We start from the raw sequence: 20600 nt of genomic DNA, 5'->3' as shown, positions 1-20600 counted from the left end.
AGTCATTATCCTATTCTCAAGCAGAGCACTTGCAAAGCAATGAAAATGTTTCAACTAAAGAAAACAAAGAGGAAAATATAACCTGAGGAGTCTAGACACAAGTAGGAACCACCTTTACTCACATCACTCTTCCTGTAATAGATAAGGATACAATCAACTGCCTTAAATCAGAGTCCCACCATGGGCAGGCTGTAGCTATTATCTGGGTAATTCAAGGCTATGACCAAGTTTGTGAGAAGACAAAGCACTCATTCCTTCCACAGAAACCTGTGCTACTCCAGTCCCCAAACCACAGCGAACTAACTCACAGCTGCATTCTCTGGTTCCTCAGCAAGTGGCTAAGGAACACTATGCTCAGTTAGGAGCTTCAAACTTCATGCAATTCAGTATCTTACTTGCTCTAACCCTCTGTATCCAAATTGGACATTTGGATACAGGCAATCAGATGATAGCCACACAATTATCCAACTCATTTCTGCAAGAATAAACCACTCTTTGCTTGGCAGAAGGCTGCCAAATAATTACTCAGAGTGTGAAAAAACATGGGAGGAGAAGGGTAAGGGGAAATAAAAGAATTGAGACTGGGCCCCAAAAATGGAAGCACCTTCCCCTCTTTCCAAATTTTGCATTATGGGAGCTCTACTGAAATATGCTTTGGCCCTATGATCCACAAGGCTGCCATTAATACCTATTATCTAATAAGGCAGGTGTCGTATTTCATACAAGTTAGCAGAACCCAAGTCAAGGAAAAATACTGAATTGCTAATTTAGAAATTTCAAAAAATTGAACTGCTTAACATGTGATCTAAATGTCTTTTGATGGTGCTCTCTTTCTAAAATGAAAGGATACCTGTATGTATGGCTCCTGAGTTCTGAGCTTAGAATCAGCACTAAGCACCTTTTATGGTCAGGCCCATAGTTCAGAGAACTTCTCATTCCTCTCCCCTCACTTAAAAACATTTATCAATATTCATAGTCACCTTTGTCTTCAGGTGCCATGCACACCCTCTTCTGGTCAAAGAAAAACTGATCACTGTTAGGAAAGGAACGGTCAGTAGTACAAATTTTTGTCCAAAAACAGAACTATTACAATATGTATGAAAGGATTTGTGATTCTTCTCTTCGTGATCATTAAAAATTGTTTTCATCATGAAAATTAGAGAACCTACTATTTTCTAACAGATGAGGTTTCAGATTCCCGTTACTTAATTGCAATATAACGACAAGATCTAGGACAACTCCAGGCAAGAGGTGACCAGGTGAGGCCCAATAAATTCAGTCTCTGGGGCCATCAGTTCAGTCCTGGCACATGGCACACTGCAGGACACGTGACAATGAGGGGAAGCACTGTTCAGTCTGCACACGCTGAGCATCTTGTGCTGACATACACGACATAGTGAAGAAACGCACAGACTTGACTGGGAGATTGGGACTGACATTAACACACTACAATATACACAACAGATAACAAGTAAGAGCCATATATAGCACAGGGAACTCCACTCATCCTGCTGTTACAAATACTCCTGTTACTGAAAACACAAGTCTGTGTGCCCACAGTGATGCCAAACAATAGCGAGGCCAAACGATACCAAAACATTGGAGTTTGGAACAGAAAAAAGTTTACTGAAGGCCATGTAAGATGAGTAGCTCATGTCTTAAAAACCCCAAACTCCCCAAAAAGCTTTCAGCAAAGCCCTTTTCTAGGAAAGGTGAGTAAGGGATGTGGTTAGCTGTTGCAAACTTCTTGTGTCAGAACCTTTGTTCTTGGGATCTGGTCATGGACAGGGAATGATGTTCCTGGAAACCTCTGCCAAATTTCTTTTCTGACAAGGGCAAGGCTCCCAGGACCTTCACACTCCGAGGACCTGGTCCTGGCTAAAAGGAGGCAGATCTCAGTGGACAGCTGGCTACCTCAGGGCCAGATCCCCAGAACCTGCTCAGCTGTCATCGCTAACGGAGCCAGGCGCCCAGGATCCAGCCAACCCTCATGCTCCTCAGGCCACCTAAACACTGGGGGCCAGGACTCGTGGTCTGCACAAAGGCGGGGATCGGGGAGAGGTTCACTGCTGCCTCAAAGCCTGGGCCTGGTCAGTCGGTGGCTTTGGCAAGGGCTCTAGAGCCCTGCAGGACACAGCCCTCTGTTCCCTGGGTCCCACTGCTCACCCACTGGCCCAAGGCTGGGTGAGCTGGAGGGCCCCAAGCAAAAGGCCAGGATTTGCTTCTTACCTCACTCTCTGTGCAACAACCATCTCTCCACAGACCGACTATCGGTTGCTGACAGGTGTTTGCTTGGGGGAAGGTCCCACTGCAGCACTGACCAGTGGCTGAGCAGGACCACTACTGGTCTCTCATTGACAGTTGTTTGCTTGGGGGAGGGGTTCCAACCAATGGCTGCAGCATCAACCAATGGCTGAGTAGGGCCACTAACAATCTTTGATTGACAACTGGTCTCCTGGGGTACGGGCCCCCTGGGGCAACGACCAATGGCTGAACAAGACCACCAGTGGTCCCAGGGTAACTGATGCCTGGTAATGAGATGCAGGGTAATGGATGCACACAAACATTCAGTCTCATGCTAAAAGCTGTGAACGACTGGCCATGCTCTACTACTCAACACTCTGTAATGGTCTATATAGGAAAAGAATGTGGATATATAGATGTGTGTAACAGATTCACTTTGCAGTACACCTGAAACACAACATTGTAAATCAACTACACTCCAATTATTAAAAAAAAAAAAAAAAGCATACCAACCACAGGACTGAATTTAAATCCTAGTTCTGCTATTTACCAGCTGTTGAAACTTGGGCAAGTTACTTAACATTTCCACAGTTGTTCCATCATCTAAAAAGTGAGAAATTATCACAGTATTTCCTCACAGGGTTGCTGTGAGGATTAATGAGTTAATATTGGGAAATGACTTAGAACAATGTCTGGCACAGAGTAATTAGCATAAAAAGGAGATGGAATTTGTAGAAGCCTTTTCCTAACACTAAGATGGTCTCTGGCAAGACTGTTAGATCCATGACACAGATCACACTAACCATCCAAAACAGGTATTTTTACTAATGACTTCATCTTGCAAATTTCATAACCTTCTTTGGATTAACCCTAGAGAGCACTAAGGGATACCATAAGCTGAACTCTTCTTTTCTCTATCCTACACATTGGGAAAGTCATAAATTCCACAAGCACCTATTCTGAAAGGACAAGACTACATTTCAATAATCATTTTATTAGTTACAGAAGAATCTCCACTAGTATTTACATAGTGCAAAAAAGCTGTTATTACCCTCTAAAATGTGATATAACAATCATCCTTCATACAGCAAAAGAACAAGATGAAAATCCCTTCATGTTATAATTCATAATAATTTTGCTAGCTTTTAATTAGAGCATTACAATTAAGACATTAAATTATAAATTCATGTGGTATATTTAGAAATTAAATTACAAAATAATACAAATCCTTTTAAAGTGTGATGTGCCAACAAAGTTTAAATGTTTATCATTAATTAGGATTCAGATTTCAGATTAGGCAGACAGTTTGGTTGATTCTGGGAAGTGTGTAAAGTTTGGAAGGAACAAGGTGGGAGGAAGATAATAAATTACTTCACGAAAAATTTTTAAAAATCAAAAAAAGATAAAGTAAACGGATAAGTTAATGTTCTACCTTGTTGGCACAACATACAGAAAATACTTAAATGACAGGTTTATTTTTAAGCAAACTGCAGCTTTACAAACAGTAATACTCCTTTATACATATATTAAAGTAACGATGTGTTAGGGTTGAACAGTTTTATGTTAGAGTTGAAAAAATGAATGTGGAGCTCACTACTCACTTGCACACTGTAACTCCCACCCCACCCACCTCCCCCAGCTTATTAAGAAATCAGGCAAGTACATTATTTGGATATTAATTTCTCAATATTTAAACTATGTGAATTCCTTTTGACTAATTCTTTTCCAAATACTGGAAGCATATAAAATACCATCTCTGCAAAAAGGACCTTCAGTCAAAGCCTTTAAAAACTTTTCAATGTATAACACACATTTTTCCCCCCATCTTTAGTCAAAAGAAATATATTACATCATTTACAAACATATTTAAACCAAGAGTCAAGCTAATATGGACATTTTGTCTTTTGAGAAGTAATCTTCACAGCAAACAAACCTACTAAAGCAGAAATCTAATTGTGGGAGTGCAATTCATACTTGAATTCATACTTATGTACTGAAATAGAAATCTAATATCAATTATTGCCAGTAAAACAATCTCTACACACAAAAGAAAAAAATCACTACGTTTTTATTTCTTGTGATAACAAACCCTTACTCTTACCATTAGATCTCTCTAGATCTCCAAAGAGCCACTCACCCAGATCCGGAAAAAAATCCTTTCCTAATTTCACACCTCCGCCTGCATACAATGTACACACATGCCAGAATTTATCTAAAGGAAATGAATTATAAAGACATTATCAATAATTACTTAAGCACACATCCTACATAGTAGCATTTCCTTTAATAAATTTTGGGTTGTCCTCTAGAGGTCAACAGTCTCATATAAAAAATGCTGTGGTCCCTTGGTTTGCTTTGCTGGCAGAAGATCCTGCACATGCAAGAGCATTTATCAAACACATAATTGAACACTTCTGAAGTCTATAGCAAAATTAAAAGCTACTGGTGTTCTGAAGAGTTCCTCAACTTCCCTTTTGATACAAATGTCAAAAATCTAAAATGACAATTCTCATTCAGTAGAGGTATAAAATATAAGAAACCTTTGAGAAGCCATTCATTATTTTAAGATCAAGAGTTATCTGAATCACTGACAAGCAAAGGAAATTTACACCATTAAAAAGTATGAAAAGTTTTCAATTTACTTTTAAGACTGTCAGTAATTCAAAATCTCTATCATTTCTTTAAGTCAGTGAACACTTCCAAATGTACAGAGACACTAAGATCTGCCACATAAATCCACGATTACCACTGGAAAGGCTTCATTCCTTACATGCTACATTGCTTTAAGTACTGGACACTTGGTGCCTAAGAAGCCTATGCTGAAGAACAGTTTAGACAGGACACTACAGTAATGTCCCCTTTCGGCACACTAATAAAGTTGTTAGACTGACATTTCGTACACAGCAATGCTCATAAACTTTCACAATTCACAAACAAGTCAGTCATCAACCAAGAATCTGGTTTCACCAGAAATTAAATGCCAGGATTATAAAACATCAATACCAGAACAGTAGTCCCAATGCTTCCGTAAAGAATCTGCCCAATTCACCTCGGTGAGGCAAAGCTCTCTGCCCCATAAAACCTGGACAAGGAAAACACCCCTTCCTCTTCAGTTCTGTGCCTGCTTATGGGAGTTGAAAGTGTAAAGCTGGCATGCATCTGTGTGTATGTGTGCACGCACACACATATTGGCCAACTGGAGGTGGTTGGAGGGAAGACAGAAAAAAGATAATTCCTAATTTTCCCACCATTATAAACTTGCAAAGGTTACCACCAGGTGGTGACTGATTAGTAAAACATTTAGTTCATTAACTTTAATTTCTCCCAAGAGTTTAAACATCCCAGAAGAAGGGCAGAGATAAACAATGATCTAGAATTAATACCTGCGCCACCCTGCAAACTCTAAAATCTAACAGTTTCAGCACAATTAGAACAACTTTCTCTTTTCTTCAAAACTTCTTCCAAGCCTTGATTATCAGGATGCATGTTACAACCGCATACAGTTCCTTTCCCTGCCTCCCATCAGTAACTATGGTCAGTGGTATGTAGCAGGTGCTCAAGGTTAGGGACAAAGTAGTTTCTTAAAAGGTGCAACAATTTTTCACTCTGGACAAGTCTGAATACCCAGTCAAATCCATATCTAAGTCCAGAGAATCCCAAATCAGAAGCATGCAAGAGAACACACTAGTGTAAGACTTTGTTTCTGGATAATTTACATGTAAGTGCTGTAGTCATATAACCGGTTACAGTTATTCACCTGTCAAAATTTGCCTAATTTTATGCAAATACAACTATGTACAAGAGCATTCCTGAGGTAATTAAGAAGCAAATGTGAACCAGAAACCAGAAGGCCCTCTAATGGGCAACTTCTCACTATTTAAACACCTATCACTTTGCACAAATAAGGCCAGCTCTCATCTTTCATGGTGGTTCCCTTGCCAGCCTAAGTATTGGAGGCTCTACTTAGCCAACCAACTTTAGTCAATTATAATGATCAGTGACTACTGAAATAAGCATTTGTGGACTGAATACAAGTTGCATCAATTTTTAACACAAATCACTGTGAACTTAGTCACCGTCAGCCATTTTTTAAGTTTTCTAACTCTACCTCCAGGTTTCTTTTATTTTAAAGAAACCCAAACAACTTTTTGGTCAGACAATTAAGAGTATAGGAGCTGTAATCTTGAAGCAAACATTGGTAATTGCTCCTGTCCTTAGAACCTCGATCTGTAGCTTTCAAAATGACTAAACAGGCATTTTAAAATTACTTTCTTTAAAACCTGGTCTTCTTTTAAAATCATTATTGTCCATAAAAAAGCTGAAACAATTCTGAATTTTCCACACAGTTCTTAGAAAGACACAGATGCTAATTAACAGTTAAGCTATGGATCACAAAACAAGTAAAAGAAGGCTGAAAAATATCTGTCAGGAATTAAATACATTAAATACTAGACAGTGCAAAATGTTGAGATGAAGCATGAAAGATTTATAATGGCTGTAACCCTTATGTAGTTTGAGACAGACAGCTGACATTTCCTGAGTTATAGATTTGGGGGTGTATAGTTAGAATCAGAGTGCTCCTTGTTCAGCGAGCTGCAGTTGCTGGGCTTCTGCTGTTCCTGGCTTGCTTGGTGATCAGTAGTCCAGGCCTCGCTATCCATCCCTGGCTCTAGCACCTCAGCCGCCTCTGCTTCCTCTTCCCCACTTTGCTCTGCATTATCTTCCTCAGAACCATTAAGGGTTTTTCCAAGCTGAAGAGTTTCCATCGTTCTCTGGGTCTCAGAGACCCAAGACTCAATTCTACTATTGAGCTGTACTTCTACAGATATGGGTTCGTGAGCATAATCTTCCTCCTCCTCCTCCTCTTCATCATCCTCTTCTTCAAGCATGCCAGGTACAAGAGTGCTGGTGGTGCTGGTGATGGAGGAATTCAAAAGATCCCGGCAACTGCCATCCAAAGAGCCAGTCTCTGTACTCTGCTGCGAGGCCCATTCCAGGTCATCTGGCTTCACTTCCTCTTTATCGCCCACTGTTGATTTTCCAGGGTTTGTAGCTGAGGTAGTACTGCCTGCAGTCACTAACGATGCCTGCTTACCAACAGCCCCTACTGTGTCCAGTGGAAGTTTGTTGGGTTTTTCAGATGTGCTGTGCTTACAAGAAACTTCTCTCTCATTTTCTGATGTTTCCAGCCCATCGGAAGTTTCCACCATGTTTCTCCAATTTGTTTCTGCAAATATCAAACAGATTTTTTTAAAAACCAGAAGAGTTTCAGAATCATGCAACTCTTAGAAGTGGGAAGAATAGGCTACAGAAATCTGTTGGCTCACTAACTGAAAAAACTAAAAACTTAGCTTATTCTAGTACTAGTTTAAATGTTATAAATGGAAAACAGCTCTCAAAAAATTTTCTTTAAATCAGTACAAACAAAGAGGCCAAAATAAGTATATTAATACTTCAGAATGCAGAAGATCCAACAGTACTAGAGGCTCACTGACTCTCATGTTTTCACAAAAATCAATGAACTGCCTCATGTTTTTTGGCCCTGAAGTGTCCTGGGATCAAGGATTCACAAGTTACATATGGCAGAGCCAAAATGCCCATTAGAAATGCTCCGATTAAAAAAAAAGAAAAGAGAGAAAGAGTTCTGACTTGACAGGTTAACACTGTGCTCGTTTAGCAAGTTATGCAAAAGCTGTCTCTTGGTCTGTAATGGAACTTATGTTTCCATTTATAAGCAAAGAAGCCATGCACGCATTTCTAACATTTGTGAAAATGTGTTTTATAATATAAGTATGTTGCTTGGCTTATCAAGTGACCCTGGAGCCAAAAAAATGTTACTATATAATACAGTGGTGATAGTCTGTATTATTTTTAACAGCAGGTAGTCAGTTTACAGCAAAAATGTACTAGGAATCAGGAGATGAAGAGCAACTCTCGCACATACTTTTTGTGTGTTTTACTTTTTCCATTTAATTTTTTATCACTGACATATAACTGACATAAAACATAACAGCTTCAGGTGCACAACATAATAATTCAGTATTTGCACATAGTGAGAAATGATCACCACGAGAAGTCTAGTTAACATCCATCCCCATTCGGAATTACAATTTTTTTTCCCTTAAGATCTACCCTCTTAGTAACCTTCAAATATGCAGTGCAATATTATTATTATAGTTACAATGCTGTACATTAGATCCTCGTGCCTTATTTATAACTGGAAGGTGGTAATTTTTTAACCTCCTTCAATGCATTTCACCTATCCCTACTCCCCATGCTTCTGGCAACCACCAATCTGTTCTATCTATGCGCTTGGGGGGTTTCTTTTTCAAGATTCCACATAAAAATGAAATCATATGGTGTCTTTCTCTGACTTATTTCACTAACGCCCTCAAGGCTCATCCTTGTTATCATAAACGGCAAGATTTCATTCTTTTTAATGGCTAAATAATATTCCAATGTATGTCACACACACCCACAGCCCTGCCCCCCCCCACACACCACATCTTTATCCACTGATCTTCTTTATCTCTTTAATTATCGATGGACACTTGTTTCCATATCCTAGTTACTATAAGTAACTCTGTAATAAACATGGAGGTGAATACCTCTTTTTGAGCTGATGTTTTTATTTTCTTCAGATAAATTCCCAGAAGTAGAAGTGCTAGATCATATGACAGTTGTCATCTTCATATTCTGCGGAACCTCCGTATTGTCTTCCTTAGTGGCTGTACCAACTTACATTCTGACCAACAGTGTACAAGGGTTCCCTTTGCTCCACATCCTTGCAAATATTTGTTATTTATTGCCATTTTGACAATAGCCATTTTAACAAGTTGTGAGGAGATGTTTCATTGTGGATTTGTTTGGGATTTCTCTGATGACTGGTGATGTTAAGCATCTTTTCATGCACCTACTGGTCTTTATTTAGAAAAATGTCTATTCAGATCCTCTGCCCATTCTTAAATCTGATTGTTCTTTGCTATTGAGTTGTATGAGTTCTTTGCATATTTTGGACATTAACCCCTCATCAGATATATCATTTGCAAATACTTTCTCCTATTCCACAGGTTACCTTTTCATTTTGTTGATGATTTCCTTTGCTGCAGAGAGCTGTTTGATTTGGTGTAGCCCCACAGTGGCACCCCACTCCAGTACTCTTGCCTAGAAAATCCCATGGACGGAGGAGCCTGGTAGGCTGCAGCCCATGGGGTCGCTAAGAGTCGGGCACGACCAAGCGACTTCACTTTCGCTTTTCACTTTCATGCACTAGCGAAGGAAATGGCAGCCCACTCCAGTATTCTTGCCTGGAGAGTCCCAGAGACAGAGGAGCCTAGTGGGTTGCCATCTATGGGGTCGCACAGAGTCGGACACGGCTGAAGCGACTTAGCAGCAGCAGCAGTTACTTATTTTTGCCTTTTCTTAAAAAATAAAAATTTCCTTCTATTTGCACTGTAGCTGATATCTTCACTTTATAGGCAGAATGATCAAACTGTAGTGATAAACAAGTCTATTCATACAGATATACTTGATTGCCACCTATCAATTACATGTTGCTCAGTTGTGTCCTACTCTTTGAGACCCCATGGACTGCAGCACACCATGCCTCCCTGTCCATCACCAACTCCCAGAGTTTACTCAGACTCATGTCCATTGAGTTGATGCCGCCATCCAACCATCTCATCTTCTGTCGCTACATACCATATTTTGGCCACCTGAAGTTAGGGCACATGGTTTGGGGAAAAAAATCTTTCTTTCCTGCAGTTACTTCAAATGTAGAACAGGTTTCTGTACTTGTATTCCTACCTCATGACAAGAAATCTAGCATTCCTCCTTTATTCTCATTCTCAGTTAATAATGTCATTTTCAGACTCAAAGCAGAAGAAACCTTACAGTAATCCTTAATTCTCTTTCTCCATTGAACTCATAACTATACCATGTCACTCAGAGCTCAAAAACTACTAATTTGGTCACTACTGCCTTAATTCAAGCCTTCTTTACCTTGCTGTCCATCTACAATATCTTTCTAATCGGCTTTGTGAACTGACCACATCACTAACTGGCTTTTTATTACCTTAGTAATCCAAACTCCTTAATTTAGTATATAACCAAGCCCCTTCATAATCTTCCTTCTGGTCCCATTCATTTTGACCCTCTGTCATGCATTCCAGGTCAAGGTCACTTTGAATTTTCACTGCTCACAGAAGTCATCCCCTTTCTATTTACTATGCTTGGCTTTGCACTGGCTGTTCTTTCTGCATGACATGTGCTTTCCTCCTTGCCCCTTCAGAGTCCTACTCGGCTCTGATAACCACCCTTGAATGTCATTTGTTCGGTAAAGCCTTTCCTGACTTTCCTAGGAAAGACGGTCACTAACTTGAAGTCCCACAGCACTTCCTGCATATCTGGTTCAAATGCATTTGTGTTTGCTGTTCTACCCCTCCTCCCTCCTCATTCCCATCCATCTCTGTGTTCTCAGGTTAGCAATGCAGTATGTGCTGGGAAAACAAGCCTTTACAATAAATGAAAGTTTCACATATACAGTTAATTATGCAGAAAATAACTTTAAAAAGTAAAAAAATTTACAAAATTTAGGCACACATTTATATTTCCTTCCAACACTTATTTTCCTCTTTCAAAAGCACTGTAAGAATTCACATGGGGTCCCAGAAAAAGCCTCACCTCTCCCCTGACAGTGAGCCAAAGAAACAGGAGAAAGAAAGGAGGTCGTAAGACTCAGTAGGGCTGATCTCTCTCTAGGTTCTATCTTGGGCATTCTGCTACTAGGCAGGTAAGCTAAAAGCCAGATGGGTCCTTTGGAAAGGAAAGGGAGATATGACCTTGGAAGCAGAGACAAGGGACTCTGATTAGCCATCAAGAGACTTATCACAATGATTAAAGAGCCACTAAGTTCACATATGCAGGGAGGGCCCAGGCTGCCACCTTAGAGTAACAGGTGAAGCCTGATCAATAACTAATGAGCGTACAAACACATGACTGTGATGGGGAGGAGAAACGAGCAAGTACGAAAATGCCATCTTTGGATGAGGGGTTGGTGGGTAGGAGGGAGGGAAAAATACAGGCAGTCTAAAGCCAGAACAGCACATCCAGAAGTCCACTTTTGAAAAAGGGTTAGGAAGCAATTTAAAGGCAGAGTCGAAGATCTCAACAAACCTGGAAATATTACTGATCCAAAGCGAACTGCTTCTAAATTGCTTATTTTAGAACGTATTCAATACAGCTGTTCTTTTGCTTATGAACCCCTCAGTGCTTTCTGTTTTGTTACTTGGTTCTTCGTGAAAGTGCCTTTTCAACTTTCAAATCACTACTGGGTTTGTCAGAGGATGAGGTATGTGTATTTCTCCCTTCAGTCAGTACACAGAGGGAAGCCCTCCATCTTTAGATTGTATAGAGTAAAGGAACACCAAGTCACTTCAAGAGCCACAGGAACAAGGTGTGGTGGCAGAGAGTGAGCTGGAAACCCAAGACAGACAGAGGCAGTCCTCCCTTATAAGTAGTTATTGAAAACCTACTGTATGGTCCTACGGAGAATTCATTCAACAGACAGGAAATTCACACCACACTGGCTAAGAATATAGGTTTTACACTGAAACTTATGAGCTGTGTGACAATGGCAATTTATTTACCTCAATTCATTTTCGCTTTCTAATCTGTAAAATGCTGTACAAGATTTCTCATCTCCAAGGACTACTCAGAGGATTAAATGTCTTAATGAACATGAAGAGTTAAAAAAAAAGTGCCTAGTAAGAATTCAGTAAGTGAGCTATTATTACTATAGGTAAAGTGCCCATTATGTGCCAAATTTCTATCTCAAAAACCTTACAGTTTAATTGGGATTTATGTTTGAAACTGTCTCACCTAAGTATGACAGAACTGAGACTCAGCTCAGGTAGAAGGAAAACACCAGCAAATAAAACAATTAAGGTGCAAACAAAGAACAGTAACACTGGACGATGACAGGAGCCTCTCTATTCTACCAACGTTTAGCAATCCTTTCCCAGCTTCGCTTTTTCTTTAAAATGTGGAAATCCCCCAAAAAAATTTCAAAATCTTACACAAGGATGGCATGGAAGATACTATTTGTTTTCTACCCAACAGTCATTCCCCATTTTCCTCCTGCCTAACAGAGCCCCCAAATTTGGGATGGACTTGAGCTCAGTCACACAGGAGGAATTAAAATTGTTCTCAGACTATCACAACTATCCCGTTCTCCTTTGCCAAATAAGCTCTTCCCCACATCTCCCTTGCAGCTAAAAGCAGTGACATGATTGGCTCTGGCCAAATGAAACAAAAGGTGAAGGCTTCTGAAAACTGCTTCCTTCACTGATAAGCAGAGCCCACTGCCTGAACGTTCTGCTTTTTGACTACTGTTGTGATGACCAGGGCCAATGCAGCTGTTTATGGATATGAGATGAGAAGCACAAGAATAAGAAGTCCCAGACTGAAAATGGAAAAAAAGAAAGAAGGAAAGAGCTAGAGATCTTGACAACACAGTGAAATAATTAAACACTCTAATTTTTGAGGCCAATTCAGTGGGCTTCATGTCTGTTGCCAAATACATCTGATACCAATAGAGTAATTTTGTGCTTTATTCTCAAAGCAAATTATTTATGATTATTTTCACTCATTTTGTTGGCATCCTGGTAAATCAGGTCATACACCAGAATCTTTAGTTCAGTTCAGTCAGTTGCTCAGTTGTGTCCGACTCTTTGCAACCCCATGAACTGCAGGACGCCAGGCCTCCCTGTCCATCACCAACTCCCAGAGCTTGCTCAAACTCAACATCCATTGAATCGGTGATGTCATTCAGCCATCTCATCCTCTGTCATCCCCCTCTTCTCCTGCCTTCAATTTCCCCCAGAATCAGGGTCTTTTCAAGAAAAGAGTCAGTTCTTTGCATCAGATGGCCAAAGTATTAGAGCTTCAGCAGCACTCCTTCCAATGAGTATTCAGGACAGATTTCCTTTAGGACTGACTGGTTTGATCTCCTTGCAGTTCAAGGGACTCTCAAGAGTCTTCTCTAACACCACAGTTCAAAAGCATCTTCTTTGGTGGTCAGCTTTCTTCATGTCCAACTCTCACATCCATATATGCTGCTGCTGCTGCTAAGTCACTTCAGTCGTGTCCGACTCTGTGCGACCCCATAGACGGCAGCCCACCAGGCTCCCCCATCCCTGGGATTCTCCAGGCAAAAATACTGCAGTGGGTTGCCATGTCCTTCTCCAATGCGTGAAAGTGAAGTCGCTCAGTCGTGTCCGACTCTCAGCCCACCGGACTCGACCCCACAGACGGCAGCCCACCAGGCTCCTCCATCCATGGGATTTTCCAGGCAAGAGTACTGGAGTGGGGTGCCGTTGCCTTCTCCGTGGTAAAGTAACGTCTCTGCTTTTTAACATGCTGACTAGGTTTGTCATAGCTTTCCTTCCAAGGAGCAAGTGTCTTTTAATTTCATGGCGGCAGTCACCATCTGCAGTGATTTTGGAGCCCAAGAAAATAAAGTCTCTGTTTCCATTGTTTCCCTATTTATTTGCTATGAAATGCTATGAAATGATGGGACCAGATGCTATGATCTCTGTTTTTCGAATGCTGAGTTTTAAGCCAGCTTTTTCATTCTCCTCTTTCACTTTCATCAAGAGGCTCTTTAGTTCCTCTCTGCTTTCTGCCATAAGGATGGTGTCATCTGCATATGTATGGTTACTGATATTTCTCCTGGCAATCTTGATTCTAGGTTGTGCTTCATCCAGTCCAGCATTTTGCATGCTGTGCCCTGCATATAAGTTAAATAAGCAAGGTGACAATATACAGCCTTGATATACTCCTTTCCCAATCTGGAACCAGTCTGTTGTTCCATGTCCAGTTCTAACTGGTGCTTCTTGACCTGTATACCGATTTCTCGGGGGGCAAGTCAGGTGATCTGGTATTCCCATCTCTTTAAGAATTTTCCAGTTTGTTGTGATCCACACAGTGAAAAGCTTTGGCGTAGTCAATAAAGCAGAAGTAGATGTCTTTCTGGAACTCTCTTGCTTTTTCTATGATCCAAGGGATGTTGGCAATTTATCTCTGGCTTCTCTGCCTTTTCTAAATCCAGCTTGAAAAACTGGGAAGTTCCTGGTACACGTACTGTTGAAACCTGGTTTGCAGAACTTTGAGCATTACTTTGTAAGCGTGTGAGATGAGTGCAATTATGTGGTAGTTTGAACATTCTTTGGTATTGCCATTCTTTGGGATTGGAATGAAAACTGACCTTTTTCAGTCCTGTGGCCACTGCTGAGTTTTCCAAATTTGCTGGCATATTGAGTGTAGTGCTTTAACAGCATCATTTTTTAGGACCTGAAATAACTTGGCAGGAATTCCATCACCTCCACTAGCTTTGTTCACAGCGATGCTTCCTAAGGCCCACTTGACTTCGCATTCCAGGATATCTGGCTCTAAGTGAGTGATCACACCATCATGGTTATCTGGGTCATAAAGATCTTTTTTGTATAGTTCTGTATATTCTTGCCATCTTTTCTTAATATTCTGCTTCTCTGTTAGGTCCATACCATTTCTGTCATTTACTGTGCCTATCTTTGCAGGAAATGTTCCCTTGGTATCTCTAAACTTTTTTGAAGAGATCTCTAGTCCTTCCCATTCTATTATTTTCCTCTATTTCTTTGCATTGATCACTGAAAAAGGCTTCCTTACCTCTCCTTGCTTTTCTTTGGAATTCTGTATTCAGATGGGTATATATTTCCTTTTCTCCTTTGCCTTCAGCTTCGCTTCTTTTCTCAGTTATTTGCAAGGCCTCCTCAGACAACCATTTTGCATTTGTTTTTCTTGGGGATAGTCTCAATCACTGCCTCCTATACAATGTCACGAACCTTCATCCATAGTTCTTCAGATACTCAGCCTATCAGACCTAATCCCCTGAATGTGTCACTTTCATAGTATAATCATAACTCTTTTTAGAATTCAACCATTAGTTTAGAGAACTTTAGTTTTGAATAAAACCTTATAGGACCTAGATGGGCCCTCTTCATTTTACTGAAGACAAATCTGACGCTCAGAAATTAGTCAATTATGCCTAAATGCCCCAGGCAGAGTGTGGAAAAATCAAGGCTTCAACCTTTGAACACTTTAAATCTGGTACTTTTTGAAAACATCTCCTAAGTCTTTGACAGGTTCTTTTTATCATGTGCCCAAATGTGCCCAGATCACGGTCATTTCCCTAAATCCACAGCTTTAGGAATTTATCATACAGTTTATCTTTGAGAGCTGGCACATCGCAATATAGAGAACTGATCTCATTTACAAAGTTTGCCCTTTATCTTGTTTTCAACTAGTACCATTTTAGTTGAAGAAATATGTCTGCCTCTAAGCCAGAATCACCTTTACCTGACCAAAAGAGTTTCTAAAAGGCACACAACAGCCTGTTAATTGCCTCTGGTCTGGGGCATCATCAAAGTGTTCCAAAAGGTGAATGACCCAGTTAAATCTTAGGTGGCAACAAGCTGTTTAGTAAACTTTCAGGTAAGACTGAAGAGAGAAAGGAAGAGAAAAAGAAGTCATGTTGAAAGAGGTGGCCTAACTATTTTTAAAAAAGAACCAAGGAAGTGAATCAGAAACGAGATCAAGAAAGTGAGCAAGTATTCTAGTACAAAGTATTATAGAGACAAGGCAAGGCAACTACCTACTAAGATGCAGATTACAGTCAATATTTGTTACCTTAAATCTCACACATAAATGCTGTATTTAGTCTGTATTTCTTTTTGACTACCATCAGATTTAACTCAGGACAAATGTTACACGTCTAGGTTTGCTAAGTTTAGGCTGAATAGTATTCAGGACTTTTGTTTACTTATTAGATACAAAATTTTAATAGTCAAGTATAAAGTATCAGGATCTTTGCTAATGTTTTGCTTCTGAGACAAACCCTCTGACCACTCATTCTTGGCTTCCTGTAAGAATTCCTCTTCAGATTTTCACCTAAAGAATTTTGTCTTTCATCCATTGCTTTCACCTGTCTCACATGCCCTAACCTTAACAGTTTTCATTTTTACCTATATAAACAGATGAGGGCTTAATCACCTCCTGGCCCCAGTGTCACATTCTCAAATTATCTGGATAATAGCTTTCTCTACACTGTATTGCAAACTGCACAAGAATAAACATGATGTTAGGCTTAATCTCTCCTCTATACCGAGAGGGTGTGGCACAAAGTAGATGTTCAATAAGTATTTTTATGTGACTGACAGTGAATTAAAAAACAGTATAAAGTATTAGAATAAAACTTCCTAGAATTTACTTATAGGTCAGAAGAATGGTACATTTTTTTTTTTTTCAATCCCTTTGGGATTTTTTTTAAGAGTTTGGAAACGTAACTAATTTCAGGGTCTAACAGAAACTCTCAGCCCCAAATATTTTCTTAACTTTTAATGGACGTGTTTAATGCAATTTTTAAACCAAATATGTGAGCAAAATTTGCATAATCAAGAAAACTGAAACATAAGGTAGTCATGGAAAGTCATTTTAAAAATTACTTTAATCATTAAATTATATCAAAATTTCAGTCATTTAGAATGGTATGCAACAACTTACCATATTCCTTTTCATTTACTTCAGAGATGGGTTCGGAAATAACACTACAGAAAGAAATGGCACTTGCTGCAGAGGGATTCCGAGAATGCCCCATGTGGTGCGGCACCTTCTTCACATTCTTTAAGGCCTCCTCGGCTTGCTCCTGTTCCATTGCGGCAACCATATCTTTATACGCTTTCCTGGCTTCCTCAGTGAGTTCTACTAACTTATTGAACAGGCTCTAAAAAAAAGAAGAGATATTGCCTAGTCTATTTTGTGTTATACTCTTTATTACTATCATTAGCAATAAATATCTCTACTGTTTCAGGGCCGGATACACTTTCCATCAGCACAAAATCCAAAGGTATGCAAACCACAGAACTCTATAAAATACTGTAACTTATTTTCTTTTTTCTCTGTAACTTATTGATTCTCATAAGTCTGAAGCAAATTCTTGATTCAGTACTCGCCACTAAATTATGCACTATATTAAAGTTCTTGCAGAGTTTATTAACTCAACAGAGTTTATTAACTCAACAACTGCACCCTATAGCATCCAGCACTACAGTGGGTACAGAGACTACTGGAACCACCACTCTGCTCTCAAGGAACCTTCTATATGGCTGAAAGGAGAGGACAGGAGACAATAATGATTCAAGGCACAATACCTTAAATACCTAGAGATGTACAAAGTGTTTAGCTTTTGGAGGAAACATCTAACTGCTGGGTATCAGTGAAGAGTTCATATACCAATGTAACACCTGATACATGCCTTGAAAATCTGGCATAGCTTTGAGGGGTGGAGACAGTGCATTTTTAGCCAAGCATGCAAAACCATAAACAAAGGCACAGATTTAATAAAGTTCAAGGCTTGTTTGGGGAGCAGTGAAGAATCGTATATGGGTTCGAATATAAGAGAATGGGTGTGTGCAGGGTGATGTCCAAGGATGCAGAAGGAGATGGCAGCCTTCATAGGAATTAAAAGCTCCCTATAATGTGTTTGTTGAAAGAACGCTTTAAAAAAGACCCAATAGAAGTCAAGTGATTGGCTAGCTAGTGTCTGGCTAGCTAGGCCTTGAAAACAATGAAAGGCCAATTATAAAAATTAAATAAAGAACCTAGAAATACAATATAGAGTTAACCAGATGTTCTTCCATCAGCAAAACAGAATGAACATGAATAGAATTATCAATCTCAGTGAAATGGTAAGTAATGGAGCACACGTGTTAGTAAAATGGCAAAATTCATATTGCATTACAATTGTACTTCAGTAACTAGGAGGTATAACAATATCTAAAGCAAACAAGTTTCCAGTCACAAAAAGATAATCAAAAAACAACTTAGTGGTTCGTGTGTGTGTGTGTGTGTGTGTGTGTGTGTGTGTTAGTCACTTAGTCGTATCTGACTCTTTGTGACCCCATGGACTATAGCCCACCAGGCTCCTCTGTCCATGGGATTCTCCAGGCAAGAATACTGAGGTGGGTTGCCATGCCCTCCTCCAGGGGATCTTCCTGATTCCATGACTGAACCCAGTATCCTGCATTGGAGGCAGATTCTTTACCATCTAAGCTATAGGAAGATCCTTTTAGTGGTTCATACATCACAATTTAACAACATTCTACTCCTCTTTAATGTCTTGATTTAGAATCATAATGCAATATATATACCAACACATTAAGTAAAAATTTCAGATGGTAGATACAATCTGGCTACTTGTAAGAATATGCTTTAATTATGTACATAAAATTATGTTTTTAGAAAATGGGGGAAAAGTACAGCACAACTGTTTTTTTTCCAAATAAAGCACTGTCATTTAAGTATAAACCGTAACAGGAAAGCATGGTAAAAAAAAAAGTGCCATAGTGTTATGGAAAAACATGTCTCTATCAATTAAACTTGAGAAGAAAAAACATAAGTAGCATGCTTTACCCAGCTGCAGCTTAAATTCTTTATAGCAGCAGGTACAATAAACACTGTTCCTAACTGTTTTGATTTTTGAAGAGGTGGGTGAAAGTAGTATCAAAAATATATTCAGGATTTACTTAATTTTTAAAAGGAAGGAGGATGGATTTCATTAAAAACATGTAACATGTCATAAATATTTCTTTGCAATATTCAACAAATCATGCACTTAAGTGAAGCCAACAGAAAACAGGCATATGGATACATAACTTTGAGATTTACATTGGTTTTATAATACAATAAAACAGAAACTGTTGGAAGTAAAATGATAGAAAACACAAATGAACAGAGAAGCTGTTAGGGAATAAAAGTCTCTAGTATCAGTGTAAAGACCAAAAGCGTAATTCAAAGGTTAGTCTTACTAGATGGTAAATTTAACTTACATGGGCTACCATATTTACTGCGAGTAGACACACTTGACCACGTGTCAGTATTTCCTTAACCTCCATTCTTTGAAAGTGTTTGGTAAACAGTAACTCACCTACCTCACGATGGAAAAGGCAAGTAAAGCAATGTACAAATAAAACTGGCAAACATTTTATAATACAAAAGCATTCAAATAACTTAATACATCCAGTTCAGTAAGAAGTCAATACAGTTAAAAACAAACATGTCTGCTTTTCCTGATCTCGATCCTATTCCACAAACTTCAACAGTGAACAAAAAAGGGCTGCATTTTTAGTTATGTGTCATTTGTTGTTATTTAGTCACTAGGCTGTGTCTGACTCTTTTGCGACCTTATGGTCTGTAGCCTGCTGGGCTTCTCTGTCCATGGGATTTCCCGGGCAAGAACACACTGGGGAGGGTTGCCATTTCCTTCTCCAGGGAATCCTCGCGACCCAGGGATTGAACCTGCGCCTCCAGCGTTGCAGACTGATTCTTTGGTACCACTGAGCCACCTGGGAAGCCTATGTGTCTCCACCATGAAGCTATTTACCATCCAAATCCTCGGATATAGTTTAACATAGCAGGCAGATATACATCTACCACACAATTTATTAAATGTTTATCACCTGTTCATTCCCAAGTAACTTAAAAGGTTGTCAGACACAAAGACAAGGGGCCTGCCCGCAAGGAATTCAGTTACATGAAGAAACACACAAACTACAGCAAGGCAGTGTGGTATCTATAACTGAGAAAAGCATGGGCTCCTGTGGGAAGCACAAATATTAATTACATGACTGTAGAGAGGAGGTGGGGACACAGAAAAGTTAATGGAAGTGGGAGAGAAACTGAATAAATAGGGGGATGGGACTAGACAAATATAGGGACTGGATAGGAGAGAGACACTTAAATATACACAAATAGTAGGGCTGAGAAGAGGGAAAATTGTTCATCAGTGGTGGCAAAAAATACTTTAGCTTCAACTTCATAAAAAGTCTTATTTTATGCACCAGATTGTGTACAATTTAAAACAAATGTAACTGAAAACACGTCAATGTAAAAAAATCACAATAAAGTCAAATGATACACTAAAAAGAAGCCCACATATTAAAATAAAAAAATTACCAATCTTATGTTATCAGTTAATAAGCATTAGTCTAAATAAGTAACTATCAATTAGCAGCTCCTATGGGCAAATAGCAGACTAGGAGAGGAAGACAATTATCATAGGTGAAGAACTGCTCTCTCAACAGGTTTAGGAATTTGGTTTTCTAAAGGAAAATCCTCTCCAAATAAAGGGTTCTTTTCTCGCTTGACTCCTAATAGCATACAATAAACCCAACATATAAACTGAAGAAAATTATTTTATATTACACAATACTGGACATCTTTACCCAGCAATTATATGTATTATCAAGTACTACATATCTGAA

At 39.3% G+C, this 20600-nt stretch overlaps 1 protein-coding gene across 1 annotated transcript in view; it reads right to left on the bottom strand.

The window, feature by feature from the left end:
* Positions 1-3218: 3218 nt before the first annotated feature.
* Positions 3219-20600, bottom strand: part of SECISBP2L (SECIS binding protein 2 like) — a 53246-nt gene continuing 35864 nt past the window's right edge. Inside the window, exons 17-18 of the mRNA XM_069596535.1 lie at positions 16843-17062; positions 3219-7471 (exon numbers count right to left, since the gene is read on the bottom strand). Coding sequence (XP_069452636.1) covers positions 6786-7471; positions 16843-17062 — 906 coding nt within the window. The 3' untranslated portion in view covers positions 3219-6785. The remainder of the gene's footprint in view (positions 7472-16842; positions 17063-20600) is intronic.

This window comes from Ovis canadensis, chromosome 7 (genome assembly GCF_042477335.2).
Source record: "Ovis canadensis isolate MfBH-ARS-UI-01 breed Bighorn chromosome 7, ARS-UI_OviCan_v2, whole genome shotgun sequence".
NCBI classification, from domain to species: Eukaryota; Metazoa; Chordata; class Mammalia; order Artiodactyla; family Bovidae; genus Ovis; species Ovis canadensis.
The sequence above is the reverse complement of the archived record's forward strand: the minus strand, read 5'-3'. Positions and strand labels throughout refer to the sequence as shown.